The following is a 25227-nucleotide window of genomic DNA, read 5'->3' as shown; positions in this document are numbered from 1 at the left end:
AGACACATAGATGAAGAAATAAACAACTCTGAGTCTCTGAATAATTCTAATATTGGTAACTAAAGAATCTCAAGTTATCCTTACCAATTCTGGGCCTCCAAGCACTAGGCCACACTTCATAGTGACTTTGGAGAACTTCAATAGAATGTTCCACACTTAACACAGAGTTCTGTTTTCCTTTTTTTTTTTTTTAAGATTCAATAGAGCATTTGTCTTTCTCTGTTGGACTTATTTCAATTTACTTAATACCCTTAAGATCCCATGTCTCAAATGACAAAATTTTATTATTTTAAGTGGCTGAATAATACAATTTCTTTATCCATTCTTCAATCAATGGACATTTAGGTTGTTTACATATTTTGGCTATAATAAGCCTGCAAAAAATAGAGTTCATATAGCTTCACAAATTAGTGTTCTCATTTTTTTAGAATAATACCCAGAAACGGAATTTATTAGAATGATACCCAGAAATGGAATTGCAGGTAGCACTATAGTTCTATTTTTAATTTTTCGAGAGACATCCGTACTGTTCTCCATAGTGGGTGCACAAATTTATATTTCTATCATTAGTGCACAAGGGTTCCCTTTTCTCCACTCCTCACCAATATTTATGATTTTTTTATTTTGCCAAGAAACTCAGGATTTATTAACATGTTATTTCTTGTCTTTTTTATAATAACTATTATAATAGGTGTGTGGTGGTATCTTATGGTGTTTTTTATTTGTTTTTTCCTAATGGTTAAAGATGATGTACATCTTTTCATCAATTTCTTGGATATCTGCATGTCTTTTTTGGAGAAAACATCTAGTCAGATTGCCTGTCCATTTTTTAAATTAAATCAGTTGGTTTTTTTGGAGGGGGTTCGTTTGTTTTTTTTTTGCTGTTGAGTCGTATGAATTGTGTATATTTTGGATATTAGCACTTTATCAGATTTGCAATTACTTTTTCCCATTCAGCCGGTTACTTTTGTCTTTTGTTGATAGTTTCCTTTTCTTTGCAAAATCTTTTGAAGTTGATATAGCCCCACATGTTTATTTTTGCTTTGGCTTCCCTTGCCATTAGAGTCAGAATAAAAAAATCGTCACTAAGACATATGTCAAGAAATTTAGCTCCTACATTTCCTTCTAGTTTTAGGGATTACATTTAAGTCTTTACTCCATTTTGAGTTAATTTTTGTATATAGCGTAAGATAGTGATTGAGTTTATTGTGTTGCATGTGGCTGTCCAGTTTTCCCAGCACTATTTATTGAAGAGACTGTCCTTTCCCTCTGACTTTTCACGGCTCTTTTGTCATAAATTAATTTATCATAATTACATGGGCTTATTTCTGGGCTTTCAATTCTATTCTATCAATCACAGTTTCTGTTTTATTTTGCTAATACTCATTAAGAATATGCTTATGATTTTAGAGGGGTAGGATAAAGAGAGAGAAACATTAGTGTGAAAAAGAAACATCACTGGTTGCCTCCCATACACCCCAACCAGGGCTTGATCAAGCTACCTACCTAGGTATGTGTCCTGATTGGGGATTGAAGCCGCAATCTCTTGATGTATGGGATGAGGCTCCAGCCGAGTAAGCCACCTGACCAGGGCAACATGCATCATTTTTATGTTTTTATGCTAACAATATACTGTACTTTTTGGCATAATGTTCCTCACAAATTTCCTACTCCTCATATTCAGTAGTCTCTACCCAGGGTTCCAGTGTCTCTTCTTCAGGTATGTCATTGTGCTCTAGGAATTTGGTCTTGACTGATATAGTGAGGTAAAAGATTTTAGAACAATCATACCTGTGTAGGGATCAGAATATGCCATCCCAAAATATTCAACTTTGTCACAGAAATTATTTTGAGCAAACACACTGAGAAATGGCAAATGTAAAAGATGCATTCTACCCTCCCCCAATCTATCTAAAAACGTGGCATAAATTTCCTTTTGTCAAGGTGTCAACTCTCTCATACCAGGAAGGAGAACATGATCCTTATCACCGGAGGTACAGAAAGCACTGGAGAATCTCCCTAACCAACACTTACCAAATTAATATAGGATAGCTATATAAATTAACTAAAATCAAAATTAAGTCAGGGGCCTGCTGCATGCTGCCTGACACTGAACTTGGCTGACCAGAGATTCAAGCAGACCACCAAGAGCTCCAGAAAAGAAAATGTCCTGCAGAGGTTGATTAATAGATACTCAACCACATGTTATTGTCTATTCATCCCATAAAAGGAAAACAGAAGGCAATAAAATATACCTGGTAGAGGTTAAAGTTAATCCCACAATTTTTCCCATTCTTTATTACCCATACCAGCAGTTTCCAACAGAAGCTACAGATATAAGCTCAGCCTCTAGAGATGGCTGGGGTCTACTTTCCTTCTGTTGTGAGGAGAGTTTACTACTGTCTCTGTAGTGCCTCTTCTTGCACATCTTCTTGGCTCAATCAAACCTGCCTTTCCACTCTCACTTCTGTCTAACTCCTGTCTTGAATCCCTTCTTGCATGAAGCCAAGAACCCTCAGGGCTCAGAGCTCAATACCCGACTAGAGACTTGTCTCACAGCATCAAAATAACCCTTACTTACCATTAGTTTCCCAATGTATTTACTTTCCTACAATTTTGCTGCTTCTACAAGCCTAAGCCCCATCCTTTTGTTTACCTAGGTGTCTGAATTTATCATCATAGGTTAAATGGCATGTAAGTCCCTGGGGCTAACTGTTTCTCTGGACCTCCCATTCTTTTCTACAGAAGCTTCCATGTACACATAAAAATTAAAATGAAAAAGTATGTACATTTTTTCTGTTTTTAAGCTATCATTTGTCAGTTTAATTCAAATTTTACCAACCAAAACTTAAGAGGATAGAGTAAAATTTATTTTCTCCCTAACCTTCACAACATGCTATCTTCTGTGAGAGACTCCAATATATCAAAAAAATGTTGAATTCATGGAAGCCATTGACCTCCACTTTACAGCCCACAGCTGAATGAGGGGAGATCTCAGTGTCTCTTTTTCTTCATACTAATCATGACTCACTCAACTCTGCTCTCCAAAAGCAATGACTATGTCATCCTCTCTCTTGAATAAAAATCATTTCTTGCTTCATCATTGCTGACTTCCTGTGCATGACTTTCACCTTGTATTTCAATCTTTTTCTTATCTTAGTAATTTTAATGTCTAATAAAACAGCATTCTATTATTGTTTTCCAAGTCTCAATTATCTAAATAGCTAATTTGCAAATTGCTTTAGCTAATAAATATGTGATAACTAAAAGTCATTTCTCCATTTTATGAAATCTAAAAATTATAACTAAAATTCTTACATTTTGAAAATCAATGTGTAAATGATATATAATAGGCAAATTAAAAATAATACATTTTCAAAGGTGATATTTTCACCTTTGAAATTGCAAAAAATCAAAAACATTATCAAATGTATTTTTGGCACTCAAAAGAACATAGAAGTAGATAATTTAAAGAAAAAGAAAAAGACATTTCTCATGAAATACAATTTAAAAGCAAGGTATTGTCACCAATAGTTTTGAAAAACTAATCTGAAAGTATAAAATTATTAATTACACTTTTGAATCCTAACACAAATATAGGAATTATATCTTATTATAATTTATTGACAATATCAAGTCAGATATGTGACAAAATTGAATGTCCATGAAGAAAAAGATTGAAAAAGATTGGAGGCCACTACCATGTCACTCAACATGTGTTGCCAATGCAATTTAAATTCTGAATTACAGAATTTATATATGTGTGTATATGTCTGCACATACATAAATGTATTTCACCAATTAAATTATTAATATGTTTTAATACAAGAAAGACTTTATTTGTTTTTATTTACTTTCTGAAATGCTTTAGGTTTATAAGAGAGTAGAGGGAATAATATAAAGATTTAATAAATCTGACAACTTTGTGATACATGTTTCAGATTTTTAAAAACCAATACATTGTAACTGTAGTTGGAAATATATAATGTTCTCAATGCCATTTCCCTTTTTTACTGCCAAGATAAAGCAAAAGGATCATGACTGATATTAAATGTTGAAAGAACAGAATAAACAGTTGCAGATACAGCATGGGATACACACTATCAAGTTTGATCTGAAATACATATTCCTACATGAGTAAACATATTAGATGCTGGACTCACTAGTTATCGAGTAAATGTATATTAATACATACTTACTTTTTATGTACTAGGTCATCATAACAGAAAAATTACAAAATCATTCTTATCGTAAGTTTGGAAAATAAGCCTTTTTATAGACAATTGATGAAAACTTAAAATGATATGGTCTTTTTAGAGATTTTGTCAACTATAAAATTAAAATAAACACTTTGCAATTATATTCCTAGAATTCTATGCTAAAAAACATCATGTTTGTGTATAAATATACTTATTTGGGCAAATGTACATTGTGGCATTATAAGTAATGATGAGATACCAGAAACAGTTTAAGTGTTTATCAAATAAAAAATGGTTAAGTCAATTATGTTATTCTTAGCATAGAATTAAAACAGGCTTTCAAAAGAATTAGATAGGGCCTGCTGAAGTGAAAGCTTTTCAAAATATATTGTAAGTGGAAAAAAGTAGCTGAATAAGGCATATAAGGTCATTCTATTTTTGTAATTACACACAACACACACACACATGTAAAGAAAATTCTTGAGGCATGACAGCCTTCAATGATGAGTAAATAAATGAAATTAATGTACTGATGAGGCAGAATTTGTAAATCCATATTACTTGAATACTTCACAATATATTCATATAGTATTTTGTAATTTAAAAAGTAACAAAAGTGAATGGCCTCAGTATAGTAAAATTGGAAAAGGAGGCAATATATATAAATCACATAAAGATAGAAAAGAGAGAGATGCTGTAGGAGGAAAATGAAGGTAGTCCCTTTAAAAGCTGGATGACAGGAGTTTTCTCAAAATTATATTGGTAATCCACAGAATATTATGCTGGAATAAATGTTTAAAATATTTAGAAATGTAAAGTTATTTATTTAATAATATTTTCTTAATAAGACTATATGTATACACTATATATAAATATATAGTTATATATACATAAAGATCTCTTTGAGAAAACACAATTCACTGACTATAAGTAAGCAGATATTTTTAAAGATATAATTTTACTCATTGGAATAAAATTAGTAAATTTTATACTAAAAATTAATTTCCATAGATTTTAATGCACTTATAAGAAACATTACAAAGGCATATATTGAAAGTTCCATGATTAAAAGCTAATAATCACAATATCATGCTGTATATACTAGCAGTTAATTGCCTCTTTGACTTTTGGATAATTTAATTGCATTCATTCTTGAATATAAACCTTAAGAAACTGTAATTACTACATGGAATTACAACTCTAATTTCTCTGCTAAGCCAAATGATACTTGTTTCCATCAAAGTATTTAAAAATAAATACTTATACTTACTTTCAACAATTACTTGTCTGTCTTCCCAGTTATCTTTGATAAGTTGTATATTTCCAAAGTGTGCATCACTGTAAAAGATTCGGTTGGTACCTGCTTTTTTTTGATTGTAGTCAAAAGCCAAGGCTATAACATTCTTGAAATAATGTGGATTCTCATATGGTCTGATCGGTGAATTTAAATTGGTTTCATCCGAAAGATGTATACTTTTTAATATTGTTCTCCCTGAATACAGCAAATAGCCCTCATGCCTCCGGCAAGTGACTCCATCCTCTGCCAAATATCCATGGGCACAAGCACAGGTTCTCCAGGAACTTCCTCTGTACAGACAAAGTTGCTGACACCCACCATTGTCCTTGGCACACACATTGGTCCCTAAAGATGAAAAATAAAAGATACATACATGTATTTGAGCTTTTATATTGTTTTCCAAATATATTTCCTAATAACATATTAAAATTTAATATTGAATATTCTGTCTTTTTATTCTTAATTTTTAGACTGGTCATTAAAGTATCAAACACCATAAAGTACTGAGTTTTTTAATCACATAATTTAAATTTTCGATTTTTTATTTTAGAGTTTATATCCTTCTGCTTCCTTCATTATTCAAGTAAAAGCATTAGACTTTTTCCTTAATCAGCTAGTTAAGTGTATAACTCTTTTTTGAAGCAATACTACAATTATAAATTATATATACTGTAATCTCTGGCATAAGTAACAGATTCATTTAAAACATGAATTGAGTTCACAAATAAAACATACTACTTTATGCTCTGTATTTATGAAATATGTAAGGTATCAAAGCAATTTATGACTCTAATATGCCTCACACCCTAAGAATATTGGTCACAAGTTTGTTACTCCAGTTTTGAGGGGAAGATGTAATGTGTTATTAAGATTTCTCCATATGGCTAATTCTCTGCTATGAATTCATTATCATCATCATGTCCAAAATTACTATACTTTCCTTTGATATAAAAAAAAATTAAATACAATTTTATTTATTTATTCATCCTCACCTCAGTATATTTTTATTATTGATTTTAGTGAGACAGGAAAGGATAGAGGCAGAAAGAGAGAGAGAAAGAGAGAAAAGCATTTATGTGAAACAGAAACAAACATCAGTTGGTTGCCTCCCATACACGCCTTGACAAAGGATAGGACCCCCAACCTAGTCAGTGTCCCGACTGGAAATTGAACCTGCAGCCCTTTGGTGTACAGAACAACGTTCCAACAAACTGAGCAACCTGGTCAGAGCGAAATACAACTTATTTAATAAACATAACAACAAACATTATTTAATGGAGGTAATTTTTGTTTAAATATTCAGATCACTGCCTTATCAGTTTGATATACACACTTTAAAGAAGTGGTGACTTTGGTCATATTTCACACTAATAGCAAACTTCAGGAGCCATAATCAATTTATACATTAAAATGTAATAAAAACAAACATTTTGGTTTATACCCTCTAATATGCCAATTGTGCTTTGTACTTTTTTACTGACTATGTGCATCTATCAAGTTTTTCTAAACTGCTTAGCCCAAACCTGTACTGAAGACATGCCAGGCACATAATCTGTCTATAACATACACTGTCCTAGGCAAAAATATCTATGTATGAACTATTATGTATTTATTTCATCAGGCCAGTATATGACTTTTATAAGAAATAAGATTCTCCCTTAAAAAAAATGGGTTTTGAGTTTTTGGACTTGAATAAAAATAATCCCTGATATAAGTTTGATAACTATTAAAATAAATAAGATAAATAAATAACAAAATATATTCATTGTATGAGAAGACTGACCTTTCTCTCTTACTCGGTTAAAGATTTTAACCTCCTTCAGGTTGACTCCAAGGCCAGTTCTCATGGTTACGGTTTCTGTGGCATCATTTTTGTGACCCCTTCTGATGGACCCATTGGCATGTGCTCTGCCAAGAGGATGAATATGCATGATTAACACTTTTTAATTCAAATCAAGCCAGTTACTTAAGCTCAAGATAACAGTCTAGCAAAAGGAAAGAAACTGACTTGTAACCTGTGACATTAAAATGGTTAAGCCTAGGATAGAAAGAGTGATGGCCTTTGCTGTAGAAATTACATGGTTTTGTGAGATCCTTCTTGTGACCTTGCTAAGGAATAGTTAATCCTACAAGGGTAAAGCAGCTGGCACTGAAATAACATTTTGAGACTCAAATACTCATGAAAAAATAAATTACCTGTCAGACCAGTAGATGTAAGCCCCAAAGACTGCAACTGAAAACATATCCACATTGCTCCCTGACAGCACCATCTCACGATTTCCTCCAGTCTCAAGGTCAATTCTTTCTATTTTGTCTGTACGAGCATCACACCAGTACAATTTATTTTCCTAAAGATCAATTGAAACATAACATTACAAGCTTTTTAAAATTTTTTTTAAGAAAATGAACACTAAAAAAGGACTAATGCAAGTTGGCTGTTAATGGTACTCTCAATACTTAGGAAAAGAAATCCAACAGACCTCATAATCAATGGAGATGCCATTAGGCCATGCAATTCCCATGCTTACGAGGACAACCTTCTCTGAGCCATCTAAGTGAGCCTTTCCAATGCAGGGCATCTGTCCCCATTCAGTCCAGAACAAGTAGCTGAAATAAATTGTTGATTTATAGTAATATTTGGATAGGCACAAAAAGACATTATTAAAAGTAACAGCAGTAACATTCATTCTAAGAAAGCAAACACAATACTTTCTAGAATCAATATGCATGCATATTTAATTGCAATAAAATATTTTTATTATAAAAGTATTAAACTATTCATAGAATTTATGCAGAAAAACTAAAAATTTTACCAAAATTTTTTTAAATACAAGCTATTCCCTATCTGAAATTATATTTTGAAAACTGCTTGCTTAATTTGCTCTTATTTTTATATCTCAAACATCACTTCCTTCAAGAAATCTTCAGATTACTGCAGTAATCTCTCTGATTATTGCACTATGTAATGTTTCAGAACATGCATGAGAGTGGTACATTTACCCTTGGTGTTAGTTTTCATTAATATTTTTGCATCCACTAGCCTATCAGCTCACTAAGGACAGTGATCTCTTACCTTTTTTTTATTCATTATTAAACCTGTATCACTAGGTAACTAGAATATTTAAAAAATAAAAATTAGTATAGGTAAATATTCAATCTATGAATGTATACATGATTGCATCATAACTTTCAATTCTGTCCACTGCTAAATGTAACTACTCTAATTTAAATTTTAGAAATTAAGCCATATAAAACAAAGATTTATATAAAAGCAGACATTCCTATTTTAGCAATTTTGTAATATAAATAGTAATGTGGAGGAAATGAGAAATAAAATAAATATAGAAAGAAAATCTAGAACATGTTGTAATACATGTCAAAAAGTAAAATATAGAAAAACTGAAGGTATGTAATTGATTATTTCTTTCACTCATTCATTCACTCAACAAATACAATATATTACAATAGAGGAAATCATGCTTTCAGATAAATAAGATCCATTCATTTAAAGTTACATCAACTGAAGTTTTTATTCAACTGTTAGATAACAGCAATAATTGAAGTTGAAGAAAATGTGGCAATTATTGATTCAGATAAAAATGGGATTGTATTCTATGCATATTAGAATTTATATACATATGTATACACACATATATAGATGATAAATCATACACAAAATGAGAAAATGAAATTACGTATAGAAAAATCAAAGGTCTACATTCATATTTTATATCCATTCAATGGAGAAATTATTCCCCTAAGGAAGAAGACACTTAAAGTAAATAATTTACTTTATGCATATTGTTTTGATCTAGTTTAAGAGTTGAATTTTTCCTTGAAAAAATTTTTTTAAGATTTTATTTATTTATTTATTATTAGAGAGAGGGGAAGGGAAGGAGAGTGAGAGGAACATCAATGTGTGGTTGCCTCTGGCACACCACCTACCAAGGACCTGGTCCGCAACCCAAGCACGTGTCCTGACTAAGAATCGAACCAGCAACCCTTTGGTTCTCAGGCTGGCACTCAATCCATTAAAGCCACAAGAGCCATGGCTGAAAATTCTTTACAAAATAAATGTGTTGGGTTTATAACTAGACAAAAAAAGAGGTGTGGCTAGAGTCCCAAGTATATCAATTCTGAAGAAAGTTTCATTCATACTTATAAAGTACAAATTAGAAAAGGAAAATTTTAAAGCAAGAAATCCAACTAATATTTTATTGGTTATATCTAGAATGAAGCAGGCATGATATTTTTAATTCTATTAAAGTTAAGATTTTTAAAACTTTAAGTGAGACTCATTGTATTAAAAATATTAAAAATAAAATAATGGTTTAACTGGAAGGTAAAATGTGTTGCTCCACTTGGAGTTATAAGGACAAATTTTGGCATTAATAATGCTCTTAAAAGAACTCCTCAGTCATCGTGTTAAAATGGCAGGGAATGTTTTACTCTGCAGGAGGCATTTTGGGAGCCAGGACACACACATGATTACTTACTCAATCCAACTCTTATCTACTTTCTCATACTATGAAGTTCAAATATGGATGAGAACATTTATAACATATCTTTTATTTAATAGTAATTTGCTTTCAAATTAACTAAATGAGTAATAAAAATATTATTTTGAGTGAGAAGGCTTATTCAGGTGCTTAATATGTTTAAGACTAATTCTCAGAGCTATAAAAATAGCAGTTTAGGATGTTAATGATTCACAATCTCATGGCTGATAAGAATTCACACCAGGAACTGCATTCAGGTTTTGTTAACCCAGGCCTGTGCAGTCTTCTCTATGATATGATGTGTCATCAAAAATAAATAAACAGTAAAATAATATTATATCAAATTCAATTTTTCTTTAGGTATAAGGAGTACAACAAAGACCTTCATAGTTAAAAATAAACAAAAAAACACATAAAAAAGCTGTTGATGTTGAGGAACAACTCTCTCTTTCTTCCCAAGTACTTCCTATTCATTTAGAGTTTGCAATACATTCATACAGAAGGCTTGGATGAGTGGAAATAAAATTAAAGAGAAAAAATTTTAAAATGAAATAATCTTGAATACATTTTCTGTAGTGATGTGATAAATTATCATGATATATGAAGCTAAATCTGATGGCAAGAATCACTTTTATAAATAAATAACTTATCAACTTAGTAAGATGGAAAGACTGCATGGTTACCAAAATATACCAACATTTTATAAATATATGGAAAAAATAATTTGTTCCATAAACTATAACTCAAAGTAAAGAATTAAATAGAATTAGCACTTTGAGAATCTTTGGGGCTTGTAACCCAAATTTAGAGGAAGAACGCTCTCTAAGCACATAAAACTATAGGAAAAATGTATGCATAATTTAAGATAGTAATTTACATAGATGTATTTGAGATATTTTTAATGCACAGAGTCTCTGTATCAAAGTATGATCTTTAGCAATGGGAAGAAATGAAAATCCTTGTTCTGGTTTTTGAAACCCCATGAAAATTAAGATTCAGTGATGATATTAAATATTGATATTTTCTCCATTTTAGTTCAAGTTTTGTTGTAGAAAAGTTTATTGGATTGTATGATATAGCCAAGAAAATTGTCTTTATAGAATTATCTTGGTAAATCTAGCCCTGAAAATACTTCTCAAAGTTATTACTGACCTAGATATTCTCAAAATAGTCAAAATTACACACTGTGTGATATAATTGAATTTTCTCTTTATGATAATTTGTTCCAAACTGACAATGTTCTTATTTACAGAGCCTTATAATTACAGAATTCAAAACTCAAAATGGAGGACTTCTGGTCAAGATGGAGTCAAAGGGCCCTGGCTAGTGTAGCTCAGTGGACTGAGCATGGGCCTGCAGACAAAAGGATCATGGCTCAATTCCCAGTCAGGGCACATGCCTGGGTTTCAGGCCAGTTCCCAGCAGGGGATGCACGAGAGGCAACCATACATTGATATTTCTCTCCCTCTCTCCTTCCCTTCTCCTCTAAAGATAAATAAATTAAATCTTAAAAGGAAAAAAGATGGAGGCAAAGGTAAACACACTTTGCCTCCTTGCACAACTACAGCAGAAATTACAACTAGACTATAAAACCAATATCAGAAAATTGAAATGTATGGAAGTCCAACAGCCAAGGATTTAAAGAATCCTTCATCTAGATGGATAGCAAGGGCAGAGATGCAGAGAGGCGTGAAGACATGGAAACAATGAGTAGTGTAGAGAGGTGGCAAAATGGATGGTCCCACATTCATGTGTGATAGATAAAAATAGTGAGGGATACTTCGGGATTGAACTATCCAAGTCCCAGACCAGACCACCCAGCCCCAGGAAGATAAGTCTCTGTAACTTCTGACTGTAAAAATCTGTGGGGGTTGGAGGAGCAGAAGAAATTGCGCAATTCTCAGGAAACTCTTAAAGGGCTTGTAAAGGTCTCAGGACATGTTGCAGACCCACTCCCTCTGGGATTCAGCACCAGGACTGGAGGGGCACAGGTAACATACAGGGTGAGAGTGAAGTGACTAGCAACAGGATAAGTGCCTGGACAGAGCTTCCTCCCAGGCAAACTTCCAGAGGCCAGGCAGTGGCATTGTCCCCTCTCTGAACCCTCCCCCAAACAGAGCCAAAAAGCAGTGACACAGGTTGCCCTGACCTGGAGATTATCTAAGGCCCCACCCCACATAATTCACAAGTGCCTTTTCAACAATAGGTCACACTACTAAGACAGGGAGTCTAAGCCGTTCTATCTAATAAACAGAAACAAACACAGGGAGGCTGCCAGATTGAGAAGAGAAATAAATATGGTGCAAATAAAAAAAAACAGAACTCAAAAAAAAATAACTAAATGAAATGGAGATAAGCAACCTGTCAGATGCAGAATTCAAAACACTGGTGATCAGGTTGCTCAACAAACTCACTGGGTAGTAAAACAGCATAAAAAAGACCCAGGCAGAAATGAAGTTTCCATTAAGTGAAATAAAGAAAAATCTACAGGTAACTAACAGTGGAGGGGATGTAGCAGAGAATCAAATTAATGGTTTGGAACATAAGTAAGAAAAAATCATTCAATGAGAATAGCAAGAAGAAAAAAAAATCAAGAAAATGTGGATAAAAATAAGTTGCCTCTGGGACATCTCCAAACCTACCAACATCCAAATCATAGGCATGCCAGAGGAAAGGAGGAAGAGCAAGAAACTGAAAACTTATATAACAAAATAATGAAAGAAAACTTCCCTAATTTGGTGAAGGAAATAGTCATACAAGTCAGAGAAGCAAAGAGAGTCCCAAACAAGTTGGACCCAAAGTGGGCAAAACCAAAATATCATAATTAAAATACCAAAGGTTAAAGATGAAGAGAGAATCTTAAAATCAGTAAGAGAAAAGCAGAGCTTATTAAAAAGGACTTTGCATAAGACTGTCAGCTAATCTCTCAAAAGAAAATTTGCAGTCCACAAGGGACTAGTAAGAAGTATTCAAAGAGATAAAAAGCAAGGACCTATAACCCAGATTACTCTAGCCAACAAAGCTATAATTTAGAATTGAGAGCATGTAAAGTGTTTCCCTGACAAGGTAAAGTTAAAGATGCTCATCATCACCAAGTCATTATTATATCAACTGTTAAAGGGAACTATGTAAGAAAAAGATGATCAAAATATGAACATTAAAATGGCAATCAATTCTCAACTATCACCAACTGAATCTAAAAAACAAACAAAAGACAATGAGAACAGGAACAAAATCAGATATATGGAGATCATTTGGAAGGTTATCAGCTGGGATGGGGAATGGGGAGAATGAGGAAAAAAGTGCAGGCATTAAGAAGTACAAACTGATAGGTACAAAATAGATAGGGGGATGTTAAGAATAGTATATGAAATGGAGTAGGCAAAGAACTAATATGCATGACCGACCCATGGACATGAACTAAGGGTGAGGGATTGCTGTTGGGAATGGGGATACCAGGCAGAAGGGGGCAAAGAGAAAAATTGGGACAATTGTAATCAATTAATCAATAAAGTGTATTTAAAAAAAAATAAAGGAAACTTTTACATAATGGAATACTATGCAGCAGAAAGAAAGAAGGAGCTCCTACCCTTTGCTACAGAATAAATGGATCTGGAGAGCATTATGCTAAATGAAGTAAGCCAGTCAGTGAAAGACACATACCATATAACGTCACCTATAAGTGGAACCTAATCATCAAAACAAACAAGGAAGCAAAATATAACTACAGACATTGAACTAAAGAACAAACTGACAGTAATCAGAGGGGAGGGGGGATAACAGGGAAAAGAGGGGAGGATCAAGTCAAGGAACATGTACAAAGGACATACGTACAAAACCAAAGAGGGGTAGGATCAAGGGTGGGAGGTGGGAATGGGTGAGGCAGGGGGAGTACTGGGGGGAAAATGGAGACAACTGTACTTGAACAACAATAAAAATTTAAAAAGGAATATTCAAAAGTGTTTTGAAGGTTTCTAGGAATACTATTAGAAGTCATCATCACACAAATATCCCTATTGCTTTCATTAGACACGGAAATCCTTGGCAGAAAAATGTGCAATGGATACAAATCATAAGTTAATTTCCAATTGTTGACATTTGAATAATAGGTACAAGCCTGCATTTAGTTGCAGTTGAAATGCTCCCAAAGGCTAGTATAGTTTCTTGTCCTCAAGTTTATTGAATTTGTTATAAGACAATTATATTGATATCAGAACTAGTTTACACACAGGTTCACTTATAAAGGAAAACAAATTATTTTATGTCATAATTAGTTAGATTCAAACAGAAAAATATACATTTAAGACATTACAAGTGTCTTTGAAAATCTTCAAACGCACTGCTTTTAGGAAAGAAGGCTACATGGAAACAAAGCTCTGACTTTGTGGGGAAAGGCAAAGTGTAAGGGGACAAAAAGAAGAAGTTTAAACTGTTAAAAAATAAAGAGTATTAAATGTCTTCTGATATTTTAGTTATATAAATTATAGTGAAAACCAACTCATTTGAATCAATCATTCTCTTTGAATTTAAGATTCTCTTGTTGACTGACAAACTATTTGCTGAAAGTATAGATTTGGGTTACAATTTTCACTATAAACTTGTTATTTCTTCTCTTTCCTATTCATTCTCTTTGGAATCATGATTTAGATACCTTATCAGACATGCTGAAGAAAACCTGAGATAATAAAAATTTCCCTGGTGGCACAACAAAAGGAGACTGTGTAATTCTCTTATATGAACAAGTAGCCTGATGGAGAACAGAATCAAGAATGTCATTGTGTCCTCTGTAGATTGGGGTTCAACCATGTGTTAATATGTCTACAAAAAGTAAGACAAAAAATGAAACAAAGACCTACAGGTTATCAATAGCAGCCAGATTGTATGTAAGCATCAACTTTTTGACAAAAACTGCTAACAATTAACAGTATCTTAGTAGTTTTACTAGACTCATTTGGAGTCTAATTGAATACCTTGTAGGCCAGCATGTCCATGTTTCCACATTCAGAACACAAGCAAAATAATAAAATATTATATAATTTTAGTACATTTTACAAATACATAAATTGAATTCCTCTTTCCCTATGAAAAATACAGTATAATGAAGAACCTTCTCTACTCCTGTCATGGCTTCACTTCAAGTCCTGAGTGCGTTACTATTGCAATATATAAATAACACAACCGCAGATTGCAAAACACTCTGCTAAAAAGAAGAGTCTAGAGACAGTATTTTCCCTTTTTTTATTGATACTTTGGTGGACAATTCTCAAATATATTCTTTCATTTCAGTCATGTACTCATTCAAAATACACTAAGTAGTTATTAATGTGCTAGGTAGTGATGATACAAAATCAATGGGATTCATTGGCCCTTGTGAAGCTCACTCTTTAATGACAGAGGCAAAAAAGTAAATAAAATAGTTTCTAAGATAATACTAATAGAAATGAGTAGAAATGTTAAAGTTTGTTAGTTGTAGGTCTCTCTAAGTAATGAAATTAGGGGTTTCAACACAGAAAATATTGAAGTACTGCTAAAAGAAGTTGCCATTCCTGTAAACAACTTCAGAAATTAACTTTTATTTTTAGCCAAAATAAAGATATAGGCCATCTGAGTTGTTTTCTCTTTCTGTTTAAGCTTAAAATTATTGTTATCATTTGCTTAACAGTTCTTAATTTGGTATTTGTAACATTTGATTTCATCTTGATTCACTACTTTGTGATATTGAATAATTATACAAAATTATTATTTCTTATATAAAACTCTTTTTTCTTATATATAAAAAAATAGTGTCCTTCAGCAAACACTGGAGAAATACAAAGGAAATTTCCTCACAAAGAAAAACTTCTTTGGCACCTATAATCCCATACCATATTAGGTTTATCACCCTGTATTATATTAATTCCTGATTTTATTTATGCATTTCTACCCTGTCTCACTGCCATTCTCCTCTCATTTCAAAAAATACATACATATGAATATACACTATTATATTAATTTACTATTTACATGTTTAACAATGGTTTTCTTAAGTGAATGGTTTGTCTTTTACTAATTCTTAGTGTTTTCAATATATTAGATTTGATGTTTTCTTATAATATCTCAATTTTCCTATGAAATATTTAACACCTAGTCTCTTATACCCTAGACCGAAGGTGTCAAACACATTTTCACTGAGGGCCATATCACCCTTGTGGTTGCCTTTGAAGGGCCCAGTGTAATTTTAGGACTGTATAAATGTAACTACTGCTTAACTAGGGGCGAGGAGCTTGGTGCTGCTGCCAGGTAGAAATAAAGTGGGGGGTGGATAAAACAAGGTGGATGGCCGGGCTCTGCCCTTAGGCCTTGTGTTTGCCACCTGTGCCCTATACTCTTAGTAATAAAGAGCTTATTTAGAATTCTGAAAGTATTATATAGACATTTTTTATATTTTCATAACCTCAAAACTATCTTCTATATCAGTTAACCTATGCTGGATATTCTGCATTTAAACAAACTGTAGCAATATCAACAGGTAAATAAAATGTTGTTGGGAACTGCCCTGCCTACTTTCAGAAGCTGTAATCCCCTATGGCTAAGGTTGAGTAAAGGACCTTGGGACCATAAACCATTAAGAAGACAAAGTTTATCTTCACGTGGCCTGCTTGGCCACGGGCAGATGACTGGTTAGCCAATCACAGGTAAGATTCCTCAAAGAAGGGGTGACCTAAAACTGCCATGGTCATGAAGGGGCCCTCAGGGAAGGACACAGGGGGCTATAGAAAAAGAGGGTAATGTGCCCTCACCCCTTGGCTTTGACATAGCCTGAGTCCTCATTCTGTCTGTAAGAAATCTCCTAATCTCTTGGCTGCCTAACTTCCCCTGCNAAGGACCTTGGGACCATAAACCATTAAGAAGACAAAGTTTATCTTCATTGTAGGGGTGCAGCCTCTGCCCCCCTTCACTACACCCTGCTTGGCCACGGGCAGATGACTGGTTAGCCAATCACAGGTAAGATTCCTGAAAGAAAGGGTGACCTAAAACTGCCATGGTCATGAAGGGGCCCTCAGGGAAGGACACAGGGGGCTATAGAAAAAGAGGGTAATGTGCCCTCACCCCTTGGCTTTGACATAGCCTGAGTCCTCATTCTGTCTGTAAGAAATCTCCTAATCTCTTGGCTGCCTAACTTCCCCTGCCATTTAAGCCTAAAACAATGCTGGAGGTGGGTGCAGTCCTATGCTGGAAAGAGCAGGGTCCCTAAGGCGATCAGGCCTAAGAAAAAGTGCATAAAATCCTATGAAACCTTCTTTGCTAATATCCTCAATTTAAATAATAAGGGCTCAAGCATGAAGTGAATTTGTTCCCGAAAGTTTTATGGACCTTTAACTATCTGACCCTGACTCAAAATAAGCCTTCAGAATTTTTTGAATGTCATCTATTGTTTGATCATTACTGCCTAACAGTGACTGATGAGCTTTACGTATGTGCCCTGTATTCCTATTCAAACTAAACCCATTAAAAGCCTATTGAGGAACAGGCTCCTTGTCCTTCTCTTTTGAGGGATGGGCCACCTTTCCTCCCCAAGCAGATCATGTCTTGGTAGAGTTAGTCTCATCCATGGTGGCCTGGAGGGCCCTGAGGATGTAGCCCTCCCACAAGATATTTTTCAAATTTCTCTTTTACCCTTTTACTATGTTTTTATGGGTCAAGTCCCTTGAGAAATTAAGGAAAGGTGTTATATTTTTGTGTGGCTACCTTTGGTTTTTATCCCAAATGGCTTTGGTGGTCTGGGCCAGGGGTATCCTGTTGCAGTGAGAGATAGCATGACCTTTCTGGCCATTCTCTGCAACCAGCCACATAGCTGCAATTGCATCTCAGGGCATTTTGATCATTTTTTGTCCTTCTTTATTCCTTTTGGAGGAAGAGATAAAATCTAAAATTTATGTTTATAGAACGGGCGTGCATCTTATTAAAAAGGGCTGGATGAGTGAGTCCTAACCAGCTTTGTAAGAATGGTAGATATCTGCAGTAGATTTTTTGAGGCAACCCCTCATGAAAAATACCGTGACACTTTTCTTTCACTTGTTTTCCTAATTTCATATGCCTCACTCAGAGAGAGGTGGTTATGACCTGGGGTATGACTGTGGTATTCCTAAGCTACTTGAGCATCATGGTATCTTAATAGTATCTACTAGCATTGGGAGTCCACTATTATTTCTATTGTAAATCAAATTTAATTCCATTTTGTTTTTATAAGTGTTGTTTTGACTTAAATGCAAAATAAACTCTAGAATATGGTGTTAAACTATACTATATATTCTTGCTAGCTCGAAAGATGTTAAAACTGTCATTTAAGACCTTCTGCATATTGTTAAGCATATTCTAAAGGCATATCTATCTGCTTTCATTTATATACATAATCAATCAAATAACATTTGTCCATATGTACTTGACTATGAAGATATACTGTCAAGCTGAATCATTGCATTGGAAAGAAATACTTTTAAGTGAGCTATTTATAGTCATAGAAATATAAAGCTAAATTCAGAAAGACAATGTGCATCCTGGTGCTTAAAAAGAAAACAAACTAGCAAAATATTCCTGCTTCACTTAGGATCCAATTCCATGAAAAGTTAACAAAATTTTTCGATATCACACTGTGACTTCATATACATCATTTTTTGTTGTTATAAGTAGAATATGGCTTTTTAGCATAAAGAAAATCAATGTATTTCAATTTTTAATAGAAAGTTATGACATACCAAAAAAAGTCAAAGGAGGAGAGAAACTAATTTTTCAAGCTAAACTAAATTTATATGCACTTTCTATCTTGCATTGGCTACATTTTTAAGAGACCACAAGTTTACTTGGTTGAAAACCAAGCTTCATGTCCATTTTCCAAGGAATAGTTACAGTTTGGATTCAGTTAATTTACTCCATTATGATACATTTTTTCCCTTGGCCATACAATGTGCTATATTTTAACTTCAAATAGAACATTAAAATGCTATATTGCATTTCTATGATATGAATTTTGACAGCTAACTATCTATATAATAGTACCTTAATATCAATGTTTGAAAAACTTATATAGGCTGGTTATTTTTAAGCCTTTTTTCCCTTCCACCGAACTCTAGTCAGCAAACATGTAGATAATTTATAGGAAGACACATATCACTAATATATCTGAGTAGGAATAAAGATTTCAGAAAAATAAGCTTAATATTTTAAAAAGTGTATCAATTCTTAAATATGCATTCTGAAAACAATATCTAACTCTCCGATTAAGGTAATACCTAATTTTTTTTAAGAAAAAGTGAGGGTACAGAGGTAATAATATTTAAAATATTGCTACATAGTCCAAGATTTTTTGTTTCATGGAATAAAAATAAAAAATTAAGAAATTAAAACTATTTACTGATATCCTCTAGCTGAGTCAGTGCTGTGCTCACAGCTGCAGTGGAGAGAATGTAAAGTCTAAGACATCTGAAGGGAGGAAATGATAGGATTTTTTGGCAGATGAAATAGGTGATGAGAAAGTTAAAAAAAAAATCTAAGGTAAGTTTTAATCTTGTCAGGACAAAAGAACCATGATAAAATTTAAAAAGATGTTATGGTTAGGGAGAGAATGTAATGCAGGCATTAAAGTATAAAAACATGAAAAAAAGTTTAAAAGATAAATATAGAAAGAGAGAAAATGGCATTCAAAGCCTTAAGTGAGGAGAAAAATAATCAGAGGAGACGTATACTGCTAAGAGGATATGTCTGGAGGAGATCAGGGAAAACAAAAAATGGAGAGTTAAAGAAGGTAACAGACAAAATGAGTTACTGAGTGGATAATTAATGAAAAAAAAACTATAAAGAAGAATGCAACAGGTGTGAAACCTGGAAAAGAAATTACTTGTTTTTGGGTACTGATAAATTTCAAAGTGTTTCAAAAGAACAGAATCTGAAAAAAAACATTTCAGAAATTCAGTGAAGAAACAATGTATATAGCTCTCAAGAAATTAAGAAGTAGCCCTGACCCGTGTGGCTCAGTGGGTTGGGTGTCAACCCACAAAACAAAAGGTCTCCTGTTCTATGTCCTGTCAGGCCTGTGTCTGGGTTGCAGTCCAGGTCTCCGGTTGGAAGCATGTGACAGACAACCAATCAGTGTTTCTCTTGCATAGTTTCTCTCCCTCCCTTTCCCCTTCCCTTCCCCTCTCTCTGAAAATAAATAAAATAAAAATAAAAGAATTTAAAAAGCAAACATATGTGAAGAAATAAGAAATTGGTAAGTTTTACTTTTTATCCTTCTCTTCAAATAAGAGGAATTTGAGCCTATTTGAAAGCTAAGGGAGAAACTTCATTGAAAAGAACAAACTTAGAGACGATAGATTTAAAAAAAATAGTTGTTGCGTGAGTTGCCCAAGGAAATGGATGTTATTATGCTTAGAACATAAGTGAAGAAGTAAATTTTAGTAACAAAGGAAACTTTCTCTGAGATTGTATTCACTTATTTCAAAACATTCACAGTATGAACTCACACATTTAATTTTCCCATACTACCACATCATCATTGTATCCCAATTAACCACTACATTTATTTAATTGCTTTACTACTCACTGACAACTTTACTGTCTTCTCCCTCCACTGGCAACATATTTAGGAACTTTTATGACACATGTTGATGATCCTGTGAATATCCCAGCTCATAGATCCTCATCTTTAACTCTTCCAGGAATCCACATCTCCATTTCACCTCTGCCTTACATGAGCAAGGACACAAACTATGTTTAATTATCAGTGAAAATGCTCTATTTCCAATATCAACAATTGCTGGGAAACATGATACAAGATCATGTTTCAATTTTGTGCCTCCTATTATTACTGATTCATCTTATTACTTCTTCCATGCCAAGGTTCCTCCTATAATCCTTGATTTTTTTCTTCTCTTCCTGTACATTTTCTCCCTCTTCTTTTTTGCCAGTTTCTTCCGCTAACCTAAAAATATATGAAGTATCCCCTGACTCCCATACTAAGAAAAACTTTCTCCAAATCCTGCTACCTTCTCAACACACCTTCTATGTTCTTCTCTTTTCTTTTCTTGCCCATGTTTCTGTAACTGTAGCCTAAATGTGCTCATTCTATTTTCTAATTATCTTTCACTTACTAATTCTTTATATTTGGCTTCTACCCTACCAATCTCCTGAAACTGATAACAATTAACAATAACATCCTAATCATTAATCCAATGTTCTGTTCTTTTTTTATCCCTTCAAACCTCTTTATTCCTGATCCAATCTCCTTCCTAAAACTCTCTTATGTTGACTATGACACAGTGATTTTTTCCTATAGATTTGAAATTGTTGTTTTACTCTCTGTCTCATTCTTTATTGTTAGTTTTCTTTATTTTCCCCCTCAATCAATTCATTCCCTAACTGTAAATATTCTTAATTTTTTGTTCTTAGACTAATTCTGTACTCTGTATTCTTACTTTATTCTGTACTCTTTCTTGGGTAATCTCTTCCACTAATATGTTTTATTGCAGAGTCATATCTCTGTTGTATAAGTAGAGAGTTTATATTTACCCAAGTTCTGATTCCGTTTATGCTCTAGTCAATATCTCTTCATGAGAATTTTCTATCTCAGAAGAAATCTTGGACTTCCAAAACAATTTTAGTTAAAAAAAAAACAGAATCATATTGTTAAGATTAATTTTCTAACATCAAAGACTAGGTCTTTCTAATTCCAAACTTAAATCTCATATTTATTTTAAATTTTTCTCCCCTCTGTCCAACTTTGACCTGACTCCTCCTGGTCTAAGGACTGGTGATTAGAGAGTGACACATTTTGTTTTTATTTATTGTTCTTTTCTATTCATTATAGTCTTTTCTTTATATATTTGCTTCTAGGTCTCTTCATTATTTGGCTTGAGAACAGAGAAAGAACCCTTTCTACACCTCCATAACATTCTCCTTAGTATAATAAATGAGCATTTCAAATAATCCCCTGTTTAAAGAGCCCTACAATTTCTATAAGCTCTTATTACACTTCTGATCTCTGCTTATGTGGGTTGTTTAGGGCTGGGGGAGACTTAGAAAAGAGGGGTCAGGACCAGTTTGGACCTTTTTTTTAAGGATTTTATTTATTTATCTTTAGAGGGGAAGGGAAGGAGAGAGGAAGAGAAATATCAACGTATGGTTGCCTCTTTTGTGTCCCCTGCTGGGAACTGGCCTGCAAACCAGGCATGTGCCCTGACTGGGAATCGAACCGCGATTGTGTGGTTCGCAGGCCTGCGCTCAATCCACTGAGTTACACTGGCCAGGGCTGGATCTTAACTAGTATACTGAAGAAGTTGTCACCTTGGTAGTAACTTTAAAATATGGGATATCTTATTGCTTATTTTATGGCCCTCATTTATTTTCCAACTACATCACCTACTCTTCCCCATGTGTCATGTACTTAAACTCTTGCTAATGGTCTTTGTTTTGCCAGTATGTCCCCACTCTATCTCAGAAAACATTCTCCTTCGACGCTCCTCTATTAAGCCTCTAATAATCACCACTATTGCTGCTGCTACTCTCACTTTTACTAACTCCTCTAATTATATGCTATCTTTTTCTCTTAAAACTCAATAATTTTATAATGGTCTTATGGAAATTATTGCTTTAAGATGAGATTTAGATATGATTTTGAAACTTAAATTGTACTGATCTGATCTCTTTACGCGGGCCTGTGGTTCGAAGGCCCGCGCTCAATCCACTGAGCTACACCAGCCAGGGCTCAGATGCAACATCTTACTTATAACATCATACTTCACAGTGTCTGCCAGTGTCTTTCACATGGTAAGCAGTTCCGTTCTGTCAAAAGGTACTGAACTGAGGGCTAAGGAAGAAATGGAGATGTACTGACGTGATGTTTCACCATGTGTAGTGCTCAATAGGCACTCATTGAACAGACTGACAGAGAGTGAAGTGTGTGTGGGATTCTTTGCCTGGTGTTCTCAATCACCATGGAGAGTCATAGGTAGAGTTTATGCTGAAATGGGCTGTAGAGGTCTAAAAGATACTTAAGGGAAAGAGGGTCTGGGATAACAACTTGAGGGTGAACACTAGATTTCAATAAAAAATGAAAAAGAAAATGACAGATTGACAAGTAACAGCAAGAGGCCTGTAAAACTAAACTGCATAAATCTATAACAGGTCAGGCACAGAGGTTCTCCAGAAAACAAATGAATTGTTGGATTTATTAAAAACAGGAGGGGAAGAAATTCTTTATTAGAAACAAACCCAGTTTCTGTTTATGTATGGAATTTCAAAACATTCAAATTTTATTTGTTCCTATCACTAGAATAATTATTCACAATCAAGCAATTGATCAGATTTTCTCTATTGAGGCTATAATGATTTATTGTTTGATTATGAATCATAATATAAAAAAGATTTTAAAAATACCATCATATTGGAAGAAAACATTTTTATTTTAAGTTTACAGATGTTATGTGGACACATGTTAATAGAGTCATGGGTTTTACCCTTTAAATTAAATAAAATTGCACCCAATGATAATCCCTTTCCAGGGGCATCCATCCATGGGCTCACTGTGGTCTGGGGGCTACATGAGGGGAGTCAGACCCAACTTGAAGTTTTCTCCTAACTTTTCCCTGTGCTTCTTCATTAGGGTTTATTCTCTCTTCACTAATTTTTTTATAATTTTATTCTGAAACTGTTAAAACTGTTTTCTTATGTGCTTGATTTTTATTAATTGCTGTTATGCTTAAAACAATACTGTATATATGTATATGTAACATGTAACACACACATGCATACATATATAATGTAGCATAATATTTGGAGTTTAGTAAAACCTAACTTCCTCACATAATAACTTGACAGAGTAATATATTGAAAATTGCTGACTCATTTTCCTTATTTGTGAAATGGAGAAAATAATACCATTTTAGGTTTGTGATCATTCAAAAAAAATTATTGTTATTCTATTCAAGTTGGCCCAATTTTTCCTCTTTTGCTCTCGTCCTCCCAGCCCACCCCCCTACTTCCACAGTCTATCCCCACACTATTGTTCATCTTCAAAACGGAGTAAAAAGAACAAGCTGGTAAAATCTGAGCAAATAAGTGACAGCTACATAAATTCCAAAAGAATAATTAGGCTACCACATGAAAAACCAACAATAGGGCTACAGGAGTAAAGGTTATTACCGTATGATCCAAAAAGGTTAGCAAGACGGATGATTTGGGTTAGGATGGTAGCAATAAAATTTGTGAGAAGTTGGTAGAGTATAAATGCATTTTGAAGCCAAAAGTAACAGATTCTTGGTGTATTGAACATAGAGTAAAAGAGACACTGAAGCTGATACCAAGTGTTTAGGCCTAAGCAACTGACATCAGCCAATGGAGAAATTAAATTATAGAAAAAAGATTTAGTTTAGTTTTAGACTGTTAAGGTAAAATTTTCTGATGGATTTCATTCTAGTTACATATTGCTCCTTAACAAAGCACTCCAAATTTAGAGGCCTAAAACAATAGTAATTTATTTGCTTATGAATTTGCAATTGGGTCAGAGCTCTGCATGAGCTCATCTCTTCTTCACATCAGCTGTGAAGACAACAATGTTAGGGTTATATGGCTGGGGACTGGAACCATTTAAAGGTCCCGTCACTCAGCATGTCTAGCTGTTGGTGCTGGCTGTCAGCTGGAACTTAGCTAGGATTGTAAGTTTACACACCTACATGTGGCCTCTTCATGAAGTTGCTTGGCTTCCTCACAGCTTTTAAGAGCATCCCAAGAAAAGCAGGGAGAAGTTTTATCTTCTTTTATGACATAGTTTCAGAAATTACACAGTATCACTCCCATAACAGTCACAAGCCCAACCAAATTCAAGAGTATGGAAAAAATGTTTCACTTCTCACTGTAAGAAGAGCATGCAGCATATCAAATACTGTGGCAATCATCTGGAGAATTAAAGTCTGCCACAGATCTTTAAATGAATAAGGTGAATGTTCAGTTGAACATAAAAACCTAGAGTTTAGGAATAAGGTCTGGTCTGGGTGTATACATGTTGGAATCTGTAACATTTAGGTGGGATGAAATCACCCAAATCAAGAAGAGAAAAACAACAAAGATGATCACTGCACCACTTGGGTGCACTTCAAAATTAGGATGTCAAAGAAAAAAATGAAAAAGAAAGTGAGCTGGGATGACTACTGAAATAGAACAATTAAAAGAGTCCCTTTTTTTCTTTTTTTATATTGTCTCT

General features: G+C 33.8%; 1 protein-coding gene across 1 annotated transcript in view; it reads right to left on the bottom strand.

The window, feature by feature from the left end:
• The window catches only part of LRP1B (LDL receptor related protein 1B), a gene marked incomplete at its 3' end in the record, with an annotated part of 1343287 nt that overhangs the window by 284686 nt on the left and 1033374 nt on the right, over window positions 1-25227 (bottom strand). Inside the window, exons 39-42 of the mRNA XM_037064526.1 lie at window positions 7977-8103; window positions 7693-7844; window positions 7280-7404; window positions 5470-5841 (exon numbers count right to left, since the gene is read on the bottom strand). Coding sequence (XP_036920421.1) covers window positions 5470-5841; window positions 7280-7404; window positions 7693-7844; window positions 7977-8103 — 776 coding nt within the window. The remainder of the gene's footprint in view (window positions 1-5469; window positions 5842-7279; window positions 7405-7692; window positions 7845-7976; window positions 8104-25227) is intronic.

The sequence above is a fragment of the Sturnira hondurensis genome, unplaced genomic scaffold, assembly GCF_014824575.4.
Source record: "Sturnira hondurensis isolate 20B ecotype Veracruz unplaced genomic scaffold, ASM1482457v3 Scaffold0015475, whole genome shotgun sequence".
Lineage (NCBI taxonomy): Eukaryota > Metazoa > Chordata > Mammalia > Chiroptera > Phyllostomidae > Sturnira > Sturnira hondurensis.
This window is presented reverse-complemented; position numbering and strand designations above follow the sequence as displayed.